This window comes from Apostichopus japonicus, chromosome 3 (genome assembly GCF_037975245.1).
Source record: "Apostichopus japonicus isolate 1M-3 chromosome 3, ASM3797524v1, whole genome shotgun sequence".
Lineage (NCBI taxonomy): Eukaryota > Metazoa > Echinodermata > Holothuroidea > Aspidochirotida > Stichopodidae > Apostichopus > Apostichopus japonicus.
Window position 1 is genome coordinate 16,997,575 of NC_092563.1, and position 16,458 is coordinate 17,014,032.

The window sequence follows — 16,458 nt, forward strand, 5'->3', positions numbered from 1 at the left end:
TCGGAAATTTCCCGCCATTTTGTAACAAGACATACTGCATGGTTGTTACTACAACGCAAAACTTTTCCCTTCTGCCTTTTACATTAGGAAAAACATCGCAGAAGCTGTCAATATTAGCTGAGTCTTTCCACAGTACCGTGATACACAACACCTAGCTGGGAGAAATAAAATACACATACACGGGTGTGCGAAAATGATCACGCGATGAACTGATATTTTTTTAGCTAGCTAGGTGGTTGGCTATTGAGTGTGGGTTTTCATATTGCTTTGTTGACTAGACTATTAATTTGTGTGTGAGCGACCTTATTTTCTTACTTATTTACCTGACCTATGTACCCATCTCTCATTATTCAGGGACACCATTTTGACCTGCCTCAGCAAATTCATCAGAACAGATACATTGTTAGGATACAGACAAAATGTTTCAGAGAGCTGCAGGGCCCAGGTCAAATTTGAAATGCTTCAAGAGGTAAGAATGCCCCCTATTGATTAAATTTGGTGAAATTGATTTTAATTTATGGAATCGTGAAACTTACGATGATTGCCAGCCTTATGAATTGACCATACTTGTTATTACCTTTTACAAAGTGCTTGCATTTATTAGGAACCAGGAAATATTTTTATACAGGGTCAACCGTGGCAAAATTTTTTCTTCTTGCAAGATAGAGGTTATTTTAAAGCTTTTCAGAAATAAATTTCTTAGGATTTGTCAATTTGCATGATCAAGCTTCACTTAAATGATCTCCCTTCTCCTTCTCTTTCCCCCCCCTCCACCCCCTCTCCTCCTACCTGTCCTCATACTTCTCCTCCTCTACCCCTATATCTATTTTTTAACTCACAGAGAAAGAAAACATGTCTCCCCAATCTTGTCAAAAGTACAAAGCAATTGTCGTGAAAGTGTTTTAAATGATAGTCCCGAGGAAAGTTTATTTTTCAGTAACAAAAGAAGAACTTAGCATTCTAGTGATGAAACTTACCATGCAGTTCCTTCATCTGCAGTTTATCAAGATAGTTTACGGTCAGAGTTTGTACCCTGAAAAACTGAGCTGTGTGAAGTCCTGATCGCACTCTGAGCCGAGGGAAATGTTCGGTTTCTTAGCTAAACGTCTGTCATATTTATAGTTTTGAACCTTGCGTTTAACAGGGTTCCAATGTTGCTTAAAATAGGTGAAGTTGGTAATTTCGAACCCTCAAAAAATGGCTGTGGTGTATTTCATTTTGTTGGTGCATCGCAGTTTTGAAGAAGACAATTAGATGTACACTTTAAAAAGGAAAACTATAGGTGAAACTATGCCAGTGTGCAATAAGGCACTATGTCTAATGTGGGATGCTGAGGGGCTGCAGCTTCCTGTAGCCAGGCTGTGTAGAATACAAATCTTTTGAGATGAGCAGTTTCACACAAAATAGGCACTGCTGTTCTTGTGAGATAATCTCTATTAGTTGACATGGATTCAGCCTTGCTGCAGGCTGGATTTTGCAGCTGCTTCAGCTTCCCTTTTGGGCTTGTTGCCTAAATCGATTGTGTTTCTTGTGTAAAAGTAAGCTGGCCTGACGTTTCGATCCTAGCAGGATCCTTGCAGAAGATCCTGCTAGGATCGAAACATCAGGCCAACTTACATTTACACATTCTCTTACACAGGCTTTCTAGTGGATAAGCAGTTTGCTAAAAGTTTTATTTTATTTGAATGTGTTCCTTGACAGAGAAGCAACCAGAATTTTGTTTTATTTGCCCTTTCTTTGTTGTTTTTTTGGTGTTGCCAACTTTCTCATTTCTTCCTGACCAGTCTGAGAGCATCAAACTTGATCCAGTCCTGGGCGACTACTGCAAGGCTGACCTAGACAAGTTCTGTGCCCTTCGGACCAAAGACGACGGCGCCTCTCTGGAGTGTCTCCGTAAATACAGTGATCAACTATCGCCGAAGTGTTACAAGGCACTCTTTAATAAAACAAGAGAACTTGAAGACAAACCAGAGTGGGATTACTTTCTCATGAAAGTCTGTCAAAGCTTTATCAAGGTAGGAAGCAAAAAATCTCACTTCTTCATGTCTTAATGGCAAATATGGATAGATAGCTTTATATTTATTATGAAAGAACCCTTGAGCAAGATTGATGAAAGAAGATGATATCATAATCCTTCATCACTGTTTTTTTAGCTGTAAGTTTTACAGCGGTATTTTCAGAATCTTCAGAAGTAATTCACGTTGTGTCAAATAAGACAGCTTTGAAGTGGTAAGGTACTTAACATTGATATAGTCCACTAAAACTTGTGCCAGAAAAAATTCGAAGAAGTTTTGCCTATGCAGTAGGATAAAATACGGCATCTAAACACACTATCTTTGTGGAACGTTTGAATACCTTTTGACTTTAAGATAACTCACTATTGTGTTCAAATCGACTTAGTAAAAACTTGACTGCAGCTGTGAATGTAACTGTTTAGCGTGGAGGGTATTTTGGAGAGAGGGTGCACTAGAGTGTGACTCATTGTCCGCTTGTGGCTGTGCTCATTATAGCTGCGGAAAAATCCACCGGTCCAGAACCGGCGGTTAGATTTGTGAGGCTTCCATTGTATTGTCCTCCTCGGTATGTTGTCATGCAACTCAAATTCTTAGTACTTAACAGAAATTTGTGAAATATCAGCTATTTTTTATTGATTATTGTTTATTATTTAGAAAAAAGGCAAAACAAAAGCGGCCACTTTATTATATTAGTTGAATAACATTAAGATACTAAAATTTCAGATATCTTTTACTCTGTGTCGAATTACTTGCAGTTTTCTTTTTTAAACCTTGTTTCTCTCTAAAAAATTGTTTGCAGACAACTTGTAAATCTTCCCCCGAAACACTGATGGATTGCCTACAGAACCACGTCCATGATGAACTGATGGGGGAAAAGTACGTCCTGAAATTTAAGCTGTTTGATTTTGTAATTGATTAGTTTGCTTAATGTAAAAAATGATCAAATAAGAAGGAAATATTTTGAGATAATTAATTACAGCAAATGGAATAAACAAGCTGTGAAGATGTTTAAAGAGTTGGATAAAATGTATTTAATTTTTAATGTTGTTGTTTTTATTGTGTTTCTTTTTTCTGTACTTTTTTATATATGTTTGTTTAATCATAGACAGCGTTATACTTTAAGTAAACCTGCTGCTCCTAGTCTCATGGTTGATGATGAAGTTACGATAAATTGTCTCCCTTTCTAGTTTCTTCACATTGGGTTTCAAGATCTTTGAACCTGTTCTTTTTTTATCATCTTTGACCTTGATTAGCTGTAAAGAAGCTGTGTTACAGAGAATGGGAGAGGAAGCTAAAGACTACCGCCTTAACCCCACAATGAGGAGAATCTGCACAATAGATATGGGAAAATACTGCCAAGACGTCAGAAATCAGGGCCGAGAGGATCGGAATCTAGACTTACAGGGCGGCATGATGACATGTCTACAAAAATACTTGTTTGAAACTGAGAAAGTAAGTATTTAATAGTGATGGGAGGGGGGGGTTAAGGGGAAGTATTTAATAGTGATGGGAGGGAGGGGGTTGGGGTTGAGTGGATGTATTTAATAGTGATGTGAGGGAGGGGGTGTGGAGTGAGGGGAAGTATTTAATAGTGATGGGAGGGAGGGGGTGTGGGGTGAGGGGATGTATTTAATAGTGATGGGAGGGAGGGGGTGTGGAGTGAGGGGAGGTATTTAATAGTGATGGGAGGGAGGGGGTGTGGGGTGAGGGGAAGCGTGTGGGGGAGCAATGGAATTAGCCTGCATTACAGAGGTAACTTGGAGGTAGTATCTATTCGACTCGATGGAGCGTTAGTTTATTCCCTTCCCCACAATTTCACCGTTCAAAAAAAAGGAGTAAATGTAGCTTATGATTAGCAGCTGTTGTTATTCATAGAGAGACTACTCAATGCTGAAATCCAGAAACTGTTGATTTAAAAGGTTTATTCTACTGGCAGACAATTTAATACTTATCTTTAAGAAATATACCAGATTGCTAGTTGAAACTCACCCAACTCCACCCAACCCCCCTCCCCCCTCTTAATAACCTGTTCCTAAACCCGAAAATATTTATTCGGTTGATTGTGACCAATTTTGACTGGCTAGTCCATCGATTCTTCCAGGGATTGCATCACAGCATACATACATGGTCTGTGATGTCATCATGACATAGACAAATGATTTATAGCAGTTTGTTGTTTGTTATTGTTGATAGTTCTGATAGAGACCGTTTGAAGCTGAAATCCAGCAACTGTTGAATAGGGGGGGGGGGGAATAGAGGGGTTAATTCCTGTGGCAGACAATGTCAAACTTACCTTGAAGAAAGAGGAAAATTGTGGGAGACCAAAGGCAGACACCACATTTTGGGATCTTAGTTTGATCACTTACAACTCTCTTCTGGTTATATCTGGTTTGTCAAAATTTTTGCCAACCCAAAGGCTGAAAGCTGTGTTAAGGGGGTGGGGGGGGGTTGGGGTCAGGGAGAGAGTTGCCATTTCTTCTCTCATTTAGAGTGATACTTTATTGGTTTGGTAAAAGTTGTTGGCAACCCAAAGGTAGAAAGCTGTGTTGGGTCGAGGGGGGGGAAGGGGGTCAGGGAGGGAGGGAGGGAGTTGCCTTTTCACTTATTTAGAGTCTTTCATTTGTTAGATGTCAGTGTAAAGTTGATATAACTTTAGTAATTGGTGTTCTAAGTGCTCTTTTTTTTTTGCACTCTTTCAGAAATTGACACCTCTATGTGAGAAGTATATTCGACACGTAAGTAACATAGCTACCCAACAGATGATTATTGGAATATACTAAATTAGTCGGTTGTCACCATCGTCAGGTCGGACAAGAGTGCGTGTGTGATGGGGGGGGGGGTTGGGACAGGGTGATACAGCTCTTGGACCTAGGGTCAATTAGTAGGGATCCCAGAAAAAAAATATGGGATAAATCAAATTTCTTCCCCTCATAATATCCTTGAGGAAAAAAGATTTCAAGAATGGGGCTCAATGACATATTTACTACCGGGTCTGACCTGGGTCTTAAAGAAGTTGTTTTGGTTGATTTTGCGGACCTTGCATGACCTTTGACCTTCACAGATAAAGTGAAGAGTTCTTGTACTCAAAACGGTGGATACTTAGACAAGGGAGACACCACCCCCCTCCCCCATCTCTCAAGAACTTGTCTCCAAGTCTAGACATTTGTTTTTGCCAAAGTAGACCCTGATTTTACAGTACTTGCTTGGGTGGTCTGTAATGCTACCCTGACACATGTTTTCCATTGGCTAAACTCCTTTCCATTTTAAAAACTTGTTTATTTGTCCTTGAAAATATTTGACATTGATTGGAATTTTTGCTCAGCACGCAATATACTCTGAAGTCAATGGCCACCGTCAATCGCCTTTTTAGTTGTATTAATCACCTTTGGTACTGAGGATAAAGTGATTTTTTTGTCTTATAAAAAGAGAAAAGCAAAAAAAGAGACATTTCATACATATTTGGTACGATGATTTCACTCGGTATATTTTTACCAGATGCATTCATAAAACATACTTCACTGTAGCTTTAAATCAAATCTTCACAGTTGAGCATGTTATCAAGGTGTGGTTTTTACGCACCAGTTCAGAACATTGACAGAATTCATCTCGAAACAGACAAGGTTGCCCCCGAGACTTGTTTAAAAACCAACAGAAAGCTGTTGCAGTTAGAAAGGCTCTGGAGTCGTTGTCATTACAAAGTGAGAATCGACTCGCTGTGTCAACCTTTGTCGCTTGACTTTCTTTCCAGTTCACGGTTGAAACAGCTCTGAATTACGAACTCGATCCAAAAGTCAAGAAGGCGTGCTCTACAGTAGCAAAGTCCATGTGTGCCCAACAGATCACTCAGACCGGTGAGGGATTGGTCATAGAGTGCCTGAAAGGTTTACTTCAAGATGGCAGGTTGGAAAGCGACCCACAATGTAGAGGCGTAAGTATGCTTTATAGTTAAATGTAGGTGCGTAAGCATGCATTTATAGTTATATGTAGAGGCGTAAGTATGCTTTATAGTTAAATGTAGAGGCGTAAGTATGCTTTATAGTTAAATGTAGAGGCGTAAGTATGCTTTATAGATAAATGTAGAGGCGGAAGTATGCTTTATTGTTAAATGTAGAGGCGGAAGTATGCTTTATAGATAAATGTAGAGGCGTAAGTATGCTTTATAGTTAAATGAAGGTGCGTAAGCATGCTTTATAGTTATATGTAGAGGTGTAAGTATGCTTTATAGATAAATGTAGAGGCGTAAGTATGCTTTATAGTTAAATGTAGAGGCGTAAGTATCCTTTATAGATAAATGTAGAGGCGTAAGTATGCTTTATAGTTCAATGTAGAGGCGTAAGTATGCTTGATAGTTAAATGTAGAGGCGTAAGTATGCTTTATTAGTTAAATGTAGAGGTGTAAGTATGCTTTATAGTTAAATGTAGAGGCGTAAGTATGCTTTATAGTTAAATGTAGAGGCGTAAGTATGCTTTATAGTTAAATGTAGAGGCGGAAGTATATGTACAGAAGAGCTGCAAGAAGAGCTTTCATGATTGGTGGAATTAATCGAGGCTAGTCAAACTGTTTAGACTTTATATGAATAACAACATCTCAAGATAGCCAGCTGGTACATATGTAGTAGTTGGTGCATCCCAGCTTCCTCTCCACTCCCTGACTCATGCCCCAACTTGCCTCCAACTCATGCCCTAAACTACACCCTTAACCCACACCCTAACCCATGCTCCAACCCACACCCTAACCCCACCCCAGCTCATGCCCTAACCCACACCCTAACGCATGCCCCCTATCCACTCTCTCTTTAGTCTCGAGTACAAAATTCTCTCATAAGTCATTGCAGATCACAATGTGGCAGCCTTGTATATTAAGCTGACCATATTTGTCTTTTCAACAAAATCGGGGGACATGATATTGCTGTTGCCACCTCAATGTTGACATCAAGGGTTAGTTACCTACACTGTACATTTACAGGGATGCAGGTGGAGGCTCACTGATTTGGTGCTTCCATATTTCAAGGTTGATTGTCAAGAAGCTAAGTTTAGAATGCCTCATCCAGAAAGGAGTATGTTTGCCAAGATACAAATCCAATTCCAAAATCATTTCCATACAAAGTACAGGCCATGAAATTGTTGATCTAGGATGCCTTTATCTGTGAGTCATCAAATTTCTCCCGTTGGTGAAGGACATATAGGACCGTCTCTGGACATCGGGGAACTCTGGTCACCTTTAGATCAATATGTATCTCAAAACTAGTTCATCGATTTATAAATAGTGTTATTTTTTTTTAATACTTCTAAAATCATTTAAACATGCAGAGTTAAATTGACCAAATTAACTGTGTGTGTCTGATGCGTCAACAGGTTTAACATCATCTAAACATTGTATGATGACACCTTCAAATGCATGAGTAATGAGTTAAAAGACAGACGTGTACATTATTTGTAATTGTAGAATCCACAGAGAGATTTGCCAAGTTTCAAACATTTTGTGCCCTATTCTTAATTCATGGAACCGCCCTTATTTGCACATTGTAATCTTTCGATGCGCCCATTTCCAAGATTTGAGATATTTGTCTTTCTTCCGATAGCAAATTATAAAGTTGACCAATGAAGGCCTGACTGATATTCAGGTAGACCCGCAGCTCGCAGAGGCCTGCAGTCTTGATCTGAAGCATTACTGTCACGGAATCATGAGAGGACAGGGCCAACGTAAGTTCTCTTCAAAATTGTAAAATTGGTTATATTTGACCGCTTTGTTTCCGTCTGATAATTTTCACATTGACAGATCAGTCACCAGTAGGTAATATTGTGATTATCTCAGATGAGTGTCACCAACTTTTTTCCCAAATGTAATGAACACTCAGTGAAAGTTCTCATAATGTTATGGAAAAAAAGAATAAAAGATTTGAAGAGATATAAGCAAGGATGAAGATCTAGTTGGAAATCCATTCTCTTTGCTTTCATAGAAATGGCCTGTTTATTAGAAGCTTTGGAGGATAAGTCTGTCCGTCTGAAGAAAGAATGTAAGAATATGCTGGAAAAAAGGAAGGAGCTGTGGGAGTTTGCTGCAGAGGTAGGTAACCATGTTTCTGTCTGACAGAGTTCGTTAATCTTGTTTCTGTCTGTGAGAGGTTGGATACAATGTTTCTGTCCCAGAGGTGTGGGTAACCTTGATTCTGTCTGACAGAGGTCGGTAACCTTGTTTCTGTCTGTGAGAGGTTGGATACAATGTTTCTTTCCAAGAGGAGTGGGTAACCTTGTTTCTGTCTGACAGGGGTCGGTAACCTTGTTTCTGTCTGTGAGAGGTTGACAAATAACCATGTTTCTGTCCTCACATAGACAGGTAGCCATGTTTCTGTCCTCACATAGACAGGTAGCCATGTTTCTGCCTGACATAGACAGGTAGCCATTTTTCTGCCCTCACATAGACAGGTAGCCATGTTTCTGTCCTCACATAGACAGGTAGCCATGTATCTGTCCTCATATAGATAGGTCGCCATGTTTCTGTCCTCACATTGACAGGTAGCCATGTTTCTGTCATCATCATATTTCTGTCCTCAGGTTACCGTTACTTAGTTTTAGGTAAGTAATTAGTCAATTTCTAGAAATATTATGTGTTTAACAGTTATTTTTCATTTAATTTTTTTTTTTCCTTCTCCATCAGGTTGCCCCTCCAGAGACCCTCAATGAGCTCTACCTGCAGATTTCCCATTCATCGTCCCGCAACCATTTCTTCATGATTTTCTTGTCTTTCATTGCGGGTGTTCTGTTCTTTGGCGTTTGCTGCGGCAGAGCAACGAAGCGAGTTTCGGCAGGAGTGAAAAATAAATAATCTTGTCCTCGGAATTTAGGGAATATCATCTCCCTTTTCTTTTCTTTTTTGTGTGCATTTGGTATGACAAACTGTGTCTTCTGAAAAAATCCAAGAAAGAGTGAAGGGGTGCATCTTTTGGGGAGTGGTGGAGACTTTTTCGAAATGCTGTGATGGGTGTTTATTTTACTATTGTTATCATAGTTTTCTACTGTACCCCCACTTAATGTTGTACTAAAAGAGAGATGTAAGAATGTTGGGAAGTTTTAGAAGTAAGACGGATAGAGGGGGTAGGGTAGGTAATTAAGTGGGAGTGTTTTCCTGTTTTACCTATGTTTATCGATATGTATTAAATGTCCAGTCACTCTGCAGATTCTTCAAATGCAGACTGTTACTGGATGATAGTGTTCTTGGAGGCTGCTGTGCTTATCAACATATGTTCAGGGAAACCAGCAAAAAGGTCTAATATGTCTATAAACAAATTTGTCAACAAAATGGAAGAGAATGTAGAGAAATGCCTTGCCTGTCGATGTTTGAGAATGACAAGATTTCATCTTCTTGAAGCGTTTTTTTTTCTTTCTTTTTTTCTAAAGCTATCAGAAGCTATCTAGAAGAAACATGGAGACTATGTTCCTCTGAAGATTAAGACATGTGATAATAGACATGTGTCGCTTTGAAATATTGTAAAACTGTTGATGATGCTTTTAGTCTGCTTGAGTGTCACCCGTTGTTGTAGATTTGATTTCCTTAGTGTGATATGAAAGCATTAAGAGAACTGGGTAGGTGGACAGGGTCCTCTTCGGCAGCAAATTTCTTATGTGCTGTCGTCTTTCAGGAAATATTGGGCAGTTGAATTTTCATACAACAGCCGACACTGGTCTCATCATTGAATAGATGACTCAGTGTGGAAGTATTTTTTGGGCTTCCCTTAATACCACTGTAGGGGCCAATGGAAGCAGTGCTCGGTGGATGTTAGATAGTTTTGCATAATTTCATCAGATAAAAATGTCTTTAGGAAATGAATTTTTTTTTTTTTTTTTGTTGCTTTGTCTGTTTTAACTGGGAGAGTTGGTTCACTAAATGGGTTTTATTTGTCACCTACAAATTTTCTTACAGTAGTGTGGGGTACATGTGGTAGATAGGTGGTGAATAGCATTGATAGATAATCAGATAAATCAAAAAAATCATCAGGAATGGTTTAGGACAAATAAGACACAAATTGAGCTTAGAATATCAATTGAGAAAGAAAGAAAAGAGGTAAAAAAGGATTTATCAATGGCTGTTGCTTTTGTACTAAAATATGCCTCTTTTGCATAATGGTTGTCATGGTAAGGTTTTTTGTTGGAGGGGGAGGGGGGGGGGTCCCTCAAGAGGCAGCCTTGTTCTGGTATACAGCTAATGTTAACATGAGCAAATACAATTTCTGACTTATTAAAGTAGTGAATTAGGGAGGAGAGTCGTTGGGAATACTGATGATTTATCTGGAAATATGAATATTCATTTCCACAGCTGTAATTTTGTGGTTTTCTTCTGTAGAGAAGGTACCCCGGACAATAATGTCCAAGAATTATCTAATACTCGACTACCAGTTCTGCGTCATCTAACTCTGGGCAAAGCATAGCAGCTAAAGATCAACTTGATCATTTATTACATGGGTTGATCATGGGTTCCAATGCTTGCAAAATGGGGTGTGTATTTACAGTCGATAATATTCATGTAATTATTTCAGTTTGCTCAAATTTCATGACTTTCAGTTCTCTTTTCTCTTCTTTTTTTTTCCACTTGTATCAGTGAGCTTAATCCCATTTTTTCTTATCAAGAGCACCAATGGATAGGTCTAATGAAGTGAAAAGTGGTCGATATATTTTTGTAATATTTTTTCTTTCTTTCTCTCTCTCTCTTTTTTTTTTATAATTTTTTTTTCTTCTATGTTCGATGTATAATTCATTAAAAGCATTGATATTCTAATTCTTGTAAATATAATACTTAAATAATTAAGAAGTGATTATTGTACATGGTGAAGGTTCACAGCCTAAGTTTGATAATGAGTTCATTATTCTCTGTCATATTTCTCTCTTTCTCTCTCTCCACCAATCTCTCTCTCTCCACCTCTCATTTTACATTAGTTTTTTGGATTTGAGGATTTTTGTTGGATTTGAGGAATTTTTGTTGGTTTGGATACCTGGTGATGATTTTGTTTACTCAATAACCCTTGTTTACTCAAAGGTGTGTTTGTTTCTAGATAGTCAGTTAAGTACAATTTGGTTTTTACTTTTGTAAGTTTTTTTTTTCTCCCTCTTCCCTGTTCATATAGTCCATTCTCTCTTTGGATGCATTTTCTTTCATTTTTCCCCCCCTTTTCGAGTGGATGCTTTGAATATTTGATAAAGCATCAGAAACAAAAACTGTCTTTCTAGAAATATGTAATGAAATATGTGAAATTTTGTTTGTCTTCTTCGTCAATTCCATGTGCTGCTGTTTTTGTCTCCTCTTGTGGTAGGACCTAACCTGGTGGCTAAAAAAAAAAAGAAAAGGAAAAAAAAAAAAGCAATATATAGATGGGACACTCAATACTTTGCTATGTTTACTTTACTGCTCAACTTGAAGGATTTGTAAAAATATGTACATTTTACGAATTTTTTAGTCATTGGTGAAAGATTGAAATCCTCAGTCGTATCAGAAAGTTGGTCAAACCCCAGAAGAGATCCGAAATTTGTTTTTAATTTTGGAACAAACAGAATTTTTGTATTTTTAAGTATTTGACCTCAACTTAAAATTTGTCTTGGAGGTTTGAAAATGAATTTGACAAAAAGAAAGAATGTAAGAAAAACACTCACACACTTAAATCTCATTTGAATATGATTTAAATTGTCTTGATAAATTTTGTCATTCAATGGATGGATGGAATATTCAGTCATTCTAACATGCAGTTTTGATTTTGGTTGTCAAACTTAAAAAGCCAGAAACACACAAATTGTGTGATGAATTTCTCTGTGGAGTCATTGATCTTCAAAAGTCTTTGTCAGCTAAAACTTTGATCTGATATTGCCTTGTTGTTTTGGTTTCTTCTTGGTGTCATATGAGTAAACAAACACTGTTGTTATTATCATTACTCTGTATCGTTTAACGTACTGAGTCACACTGTATACGGCACATCAATGGTCAAGTCGTTTTAGCTATGCCTTACAGGCATGTCAAGTTACATCTCTTACTGTCATCCGGAATTTGACATCAAAACGAGCTCCATGCTCAAAATTTCAGGTCGTGCAATGAAGCCAGTTCTGGTCGGGCAAATGGAACGTGTCCCGTAGTTTGAAAGCTGATGAAAATGTTTGAAATTGGTGCGTCATTAGTAGTATGAAGTGCAACAGGGGCAGTTGGAAGTACAGTACCAGGATGCCGAGAGTGTAACTTAGAAACTTGGGTACGTCTTGCTCACGGGTAGCCTGTTACAAAGTACTAAGATTTGGAGAGATGGGAGTCTTTCAAAGGACACTTAATTTGTAAGCATTGCAAGGAAAATGAACATGATTAAGAGTGTTTTGAAGGTGGGGGCGGGGAGGGGGAATGGTGAGGGAGGGGTTGGGGTAGGAGTTCAGAACAGTTAAGTTGGCTTTTTATTTGTATAGTTTCTTTTTGACGAGGAATCGATGTCACCCATTCTTCTCTTCCACCACATGTTGGGTACATTTTTACGATCTGCTTGTTGTTATATCTATGCACTGTATCTAGAAACGATGAGGCGTTTTTTCTTAAGTCAGAAAGCTCCATATTTTTTTTTACTTTTTCTTTTTCTTTTTCTTCTCCCCCCTTCCCCCCCCCCCCTTCAGAATGTACTATGCTCTTTGCGATATATATATATATTTTTGATGTTTGTCTGAATGTGAATATACCGATGATTGCCAAACCCTGATCAGTACTGACATGCACTATAACCTAAACGACGGTGTTTCTTACCTGTAAAGTTACGTAATGTATCGGTAGATTTTGCTTTTGGACCCCATTGTTGATTCACCTCCTGTCAAAGGAACGACTTTTCAAAATTAAAACCCCCGACTGTATGCGTAATATTTGTCTCAGTTCACTGAGAGATGCAAGGAAACACAGCATTAAAGGCATTGAAGACTCGCCTCAAACCTTGTGGGGCCATCTGAAAAAGTTAACTTTCTGTTGCTTGCAAGTGACGTTTTGTTCGTGTCGCTACAAAATGCAGACAGTAATGAAACGTGATAACTTAATTGTTATCTTTAGCTGGACTTGAGATGTCCATCGTTGTATCGTTTTTATACTGTGCTGTGGGTATTGACCGCAGCTGTATGTACTGACTGTACACTAGTGTCTAATTACCGACAGTAGTAAGCTGTGTGTGTATTTTCTGGGATCGATGGTGGTGTTTAAAACTTCTGTTACACCTCACTTCGAAACTAGGTCAAATTACCGGCATTAGACGTTTCTTTTTGCGCGAGTCTTCACACCCTTTAATGGACGTTTGCATCCGTGCCGGGATGTTAACGAACACCATTGTCCTGCATGGTTGGTCATGTACTGCTCCAGTCTGTTGTTAGCTATATATGTTATCTACATGCAGTGTTTGCTACTGAAAGGATGTATCACTTTCTTTGCCATAGATTCGCTTACGTCTCTATTCTTAAGAAAAATGTTTACTTTCTGTAAATCATTACATGTTAGGGTTTACATACAGGCCATCAAAACCTATTTCTGTACCTTACCTTACCACATGTTCATAACATATCTGCATCAGTTCATCAATTTATTGCTAATTTTAGTAATGCCGTATTTGTTTTACGAGCTCAGTTTTTCATATTAATCTGTTGGTATATTTTTTATTTCTAACTTAAATGTTCGCTACCCACATTTAGACAATAATTAAGTTCATATTTTCATATGCTCATAACAGAGGGTGCTTGAATCATCCAAACTTGATTTCAGATTGATTTAATTTTTTGTGTTTTTAGAATGTTTAGAATTTCATATTAGTTTATATTTTTACACTGGTAACTTTTTTTGTTTGTAATAGTGTCATGGAAGCAAGCAAGGAGGACGAACAATGTCCGACAGAGCAGAGCAGATCATATTTGAACGATGATATTCAAAGAATTTTATCAAATTATGAATGGAGCTTTTTGTTTTTTTGATCAGAAGGATGGAATCAGAATAGTATTTGGCACAGCAACTCCCAAATTAGGTTTAAGGATAGTCAGACAATGGAAGGGAAACTTTATTTTTCAAAATTTTTGTTGTTGTTGTAATTAACAGCCATGCATCCTTTTCTTTCAGTGTATAGTAATTAAAAATCTTACTATTTGTTTCATTTAGCAAATAAGATCACATATACAGATGTGGTAGGCAATGATTTGTGACAATTCTGGTTTTAAGCAAAGTACTATGTTTGACTGTTTTTACTCTTTACTCATTCTTGTAGTCAGTTTGTTAGGGGACTATTAGAGTTGAGTAGCAACTGCTAGGTATGCAAAAATGGCCACAAAGTTTCAATACCTTCAAACCAGACGTTATAAGAAGTTTTAAGCAAGCTTTTTGAGTGTCTGTTTATGGTATTCATAATGTTGCAACAACCTTTGTAATAAAAAAAAAACATATATGATGTGGTAAGCCATGATAGCAAAGTGATCTTCCTTGGATTTCTTGTATATGGTCCAACAAGGTTTCTTTTTGCTTTACTCTGTAGCCCCCCTTTAATTAAGGAAAACTGGAGGAGGGGTAATTCTAAAAATGAGAGGATATAGATATGCCAAGAAAAATACAAGCACACCATTCCATCTCATATATTCTATTGTCTTCTGACTACAGACACCACTGGTCTAGGAGTGTACACTACACCTTAATCATTTATGAAAGAAAAAAATCTCACAAGACATTTTTTTTTTTATGAAACCTGGAAAGTTTCTAGCAAGGTATAAAGATTTCACGAAAACTTTCAAAGTGACAGTTTGCAACTTTTCAATTCGTTCTCGACACCAGGGTCTAACAAAGCAATATAATTTGAGAATGTGTCCATTTTGCACCAGCACGATCGTAACTAACGGTGTATACCAGTCGTATCATAACAGCAAATGAAAAACCTATTTCCAAGAATTGACAGGAATACAAGCCATGTCATGATTCCAAAGGCAGGAATAGAAACTCCCAGGTGGTCAGCCAAGGAGTGATTGATACACCAAGACTTACAGTTTTTTCAGTACAACAAGTGGCATTCAGTAAAGTCATTTTCATCCACAGACTATGAGAAATGTTATGAGATAGCATTTTCTGCCATAATATCCATTAGAACTGGCAACCCGTGAGTTTTCTCCAGTGGCTGCTCATGTTTCATCCCCTTTTGGAATTGGAATTGGGTATTTAAAAACTTCCAGGAGCACTTTGCACCGAGTGGAAAATAGCATGACATACAAATTTGTGGATATGCATACACATACGCCCAAACCTACATATGCGCATAAATGCACGCGCGCACTCATACATTCAGATACACATATATATGCAAACACACACATACATATACATCGTGTACTTGTTTGTTCATATGACCTTTAACCTGGGAATTCCTCATGGGCAGTACTGACCATGAAATGGCTAATATTGATGATAAGAAAATTGTGTCACTATGAGGCTATTTTTTTATTGTATGATATATTTCCTTATTCCTTTTTTTTTCCTTCTTAATTCGCTATCATAAATAACATGTGTTGATTGTACACAGAAAGTGGATGCCCCTGTCATCCCATGAGCACCTTTTATGGCCTGATTGCATTCAATGCTGATTTGCATTCAATGGAGGTTGCTAAAAGCAGGTGTATACCATGGAAAGAATTGGCACTTTATTGTATTCAGAAAGGAATCACCCAAATTTCAAATGTGACTTACCAGTAGTTATTGAAAGATTTTGATGAGATGATGAATGTTACAGGTTGGATTAGGGCAATGGGGGGGGGGGGGGAATGGGTGAGGAAATAATGGTTAATATGAAAAACAGGTCACGAAAGGTTTAAGATTGATTGTACCTTATTTCACCTATAATGCCGCTATATTTTGATCTATGTGCAATAGATGTCCATTACTGCTTCAAGTTTCTGATATAATGCAAGCTATTTTCAAACCTTCGGTCAGAGCAAGTTTGGATTAATCCATCGTGCATATTGATGACAGAGGTTAGCTGACTGTCCTTTTGTTAAAATGAAATAAAACAAACAGAATCTATACCACTCACCTGATAGCAAATTATTATAATGTCTTTGGACTGAAATGAAACTTTCCCTTTCCATGTTGTCCACCTTACACAGTTCCTTCTTCCCCATCACCAATTCCTTCAATAAAACTGAAAGTTGTTTCACATTGCTAGTCATGTCATACCATCCTCATTTGCTTTGCCCTAGAAATACTCTATCAAAATTAGTCGGTTAAGTCTTATTGTTGAAAAAAAAAAAGGGTCAATGGTTTGTCAGAATTAATTGTGAAAAGGAAAATCTTTCATTTCCATGTCGATTGGTGTCGGAGAAAAGTTCGAATAAATAGAGAACTCTGTCCGTTTGTTGTTGTATTGTTTTGTTTATTGTCAATGTTAAAGGATTTACAGTTACTGATGGATACAAAATGAGTGTG

General features: G+C 37.8%; 1 protein-coding gene across 1 annotated transcript in view; it reads left to right on the forward strand.

The window, feature by feature from the left end:
* Positions 1-16,380, forward strand: part of LOC139965230 (Golgi apparatus protein 1-like) — a 42,263-nt gene extending 25,883 nt beyond the window's left edge. The window contains exons 15-23 of the mRNA XM_071967396.1: positions 355-469; positions 1,785-2,015; positions 2,815-2,891; positions 3,269-3,467; positions 4,715-4,750; positions 5,764-5,943; positions 7,598-7,718; positions 7,976-8,082; positions 8,674-16,380. Coding sequence (XP_071823497.1) covers positions 355-469; positions 1,785-2,015; positions 2,815-2,891; positions 3,269-3,467; positions 4,715-4,750; positions 5,764-5,943; positions 7,598-7,718; positions 7,976-8,082; positions 8,674-8,841 — 1,234 coding nt within the window. The 3' untranslated portion in view covers positions 8,842-16,380. The remainder of the gene's footprint in view (positions 1-354; positions 470-1,784; positions 2,016-2,814; positions 2,892-3,268; positions 3,468-4,714; positions 4,751-5,763; positions 5,944-7,597; positions 7,719-7,975; positions 8,083-8,673) is intronic.
* Positions 16,381-16,458: the final 78 nt, after the last annotated feature.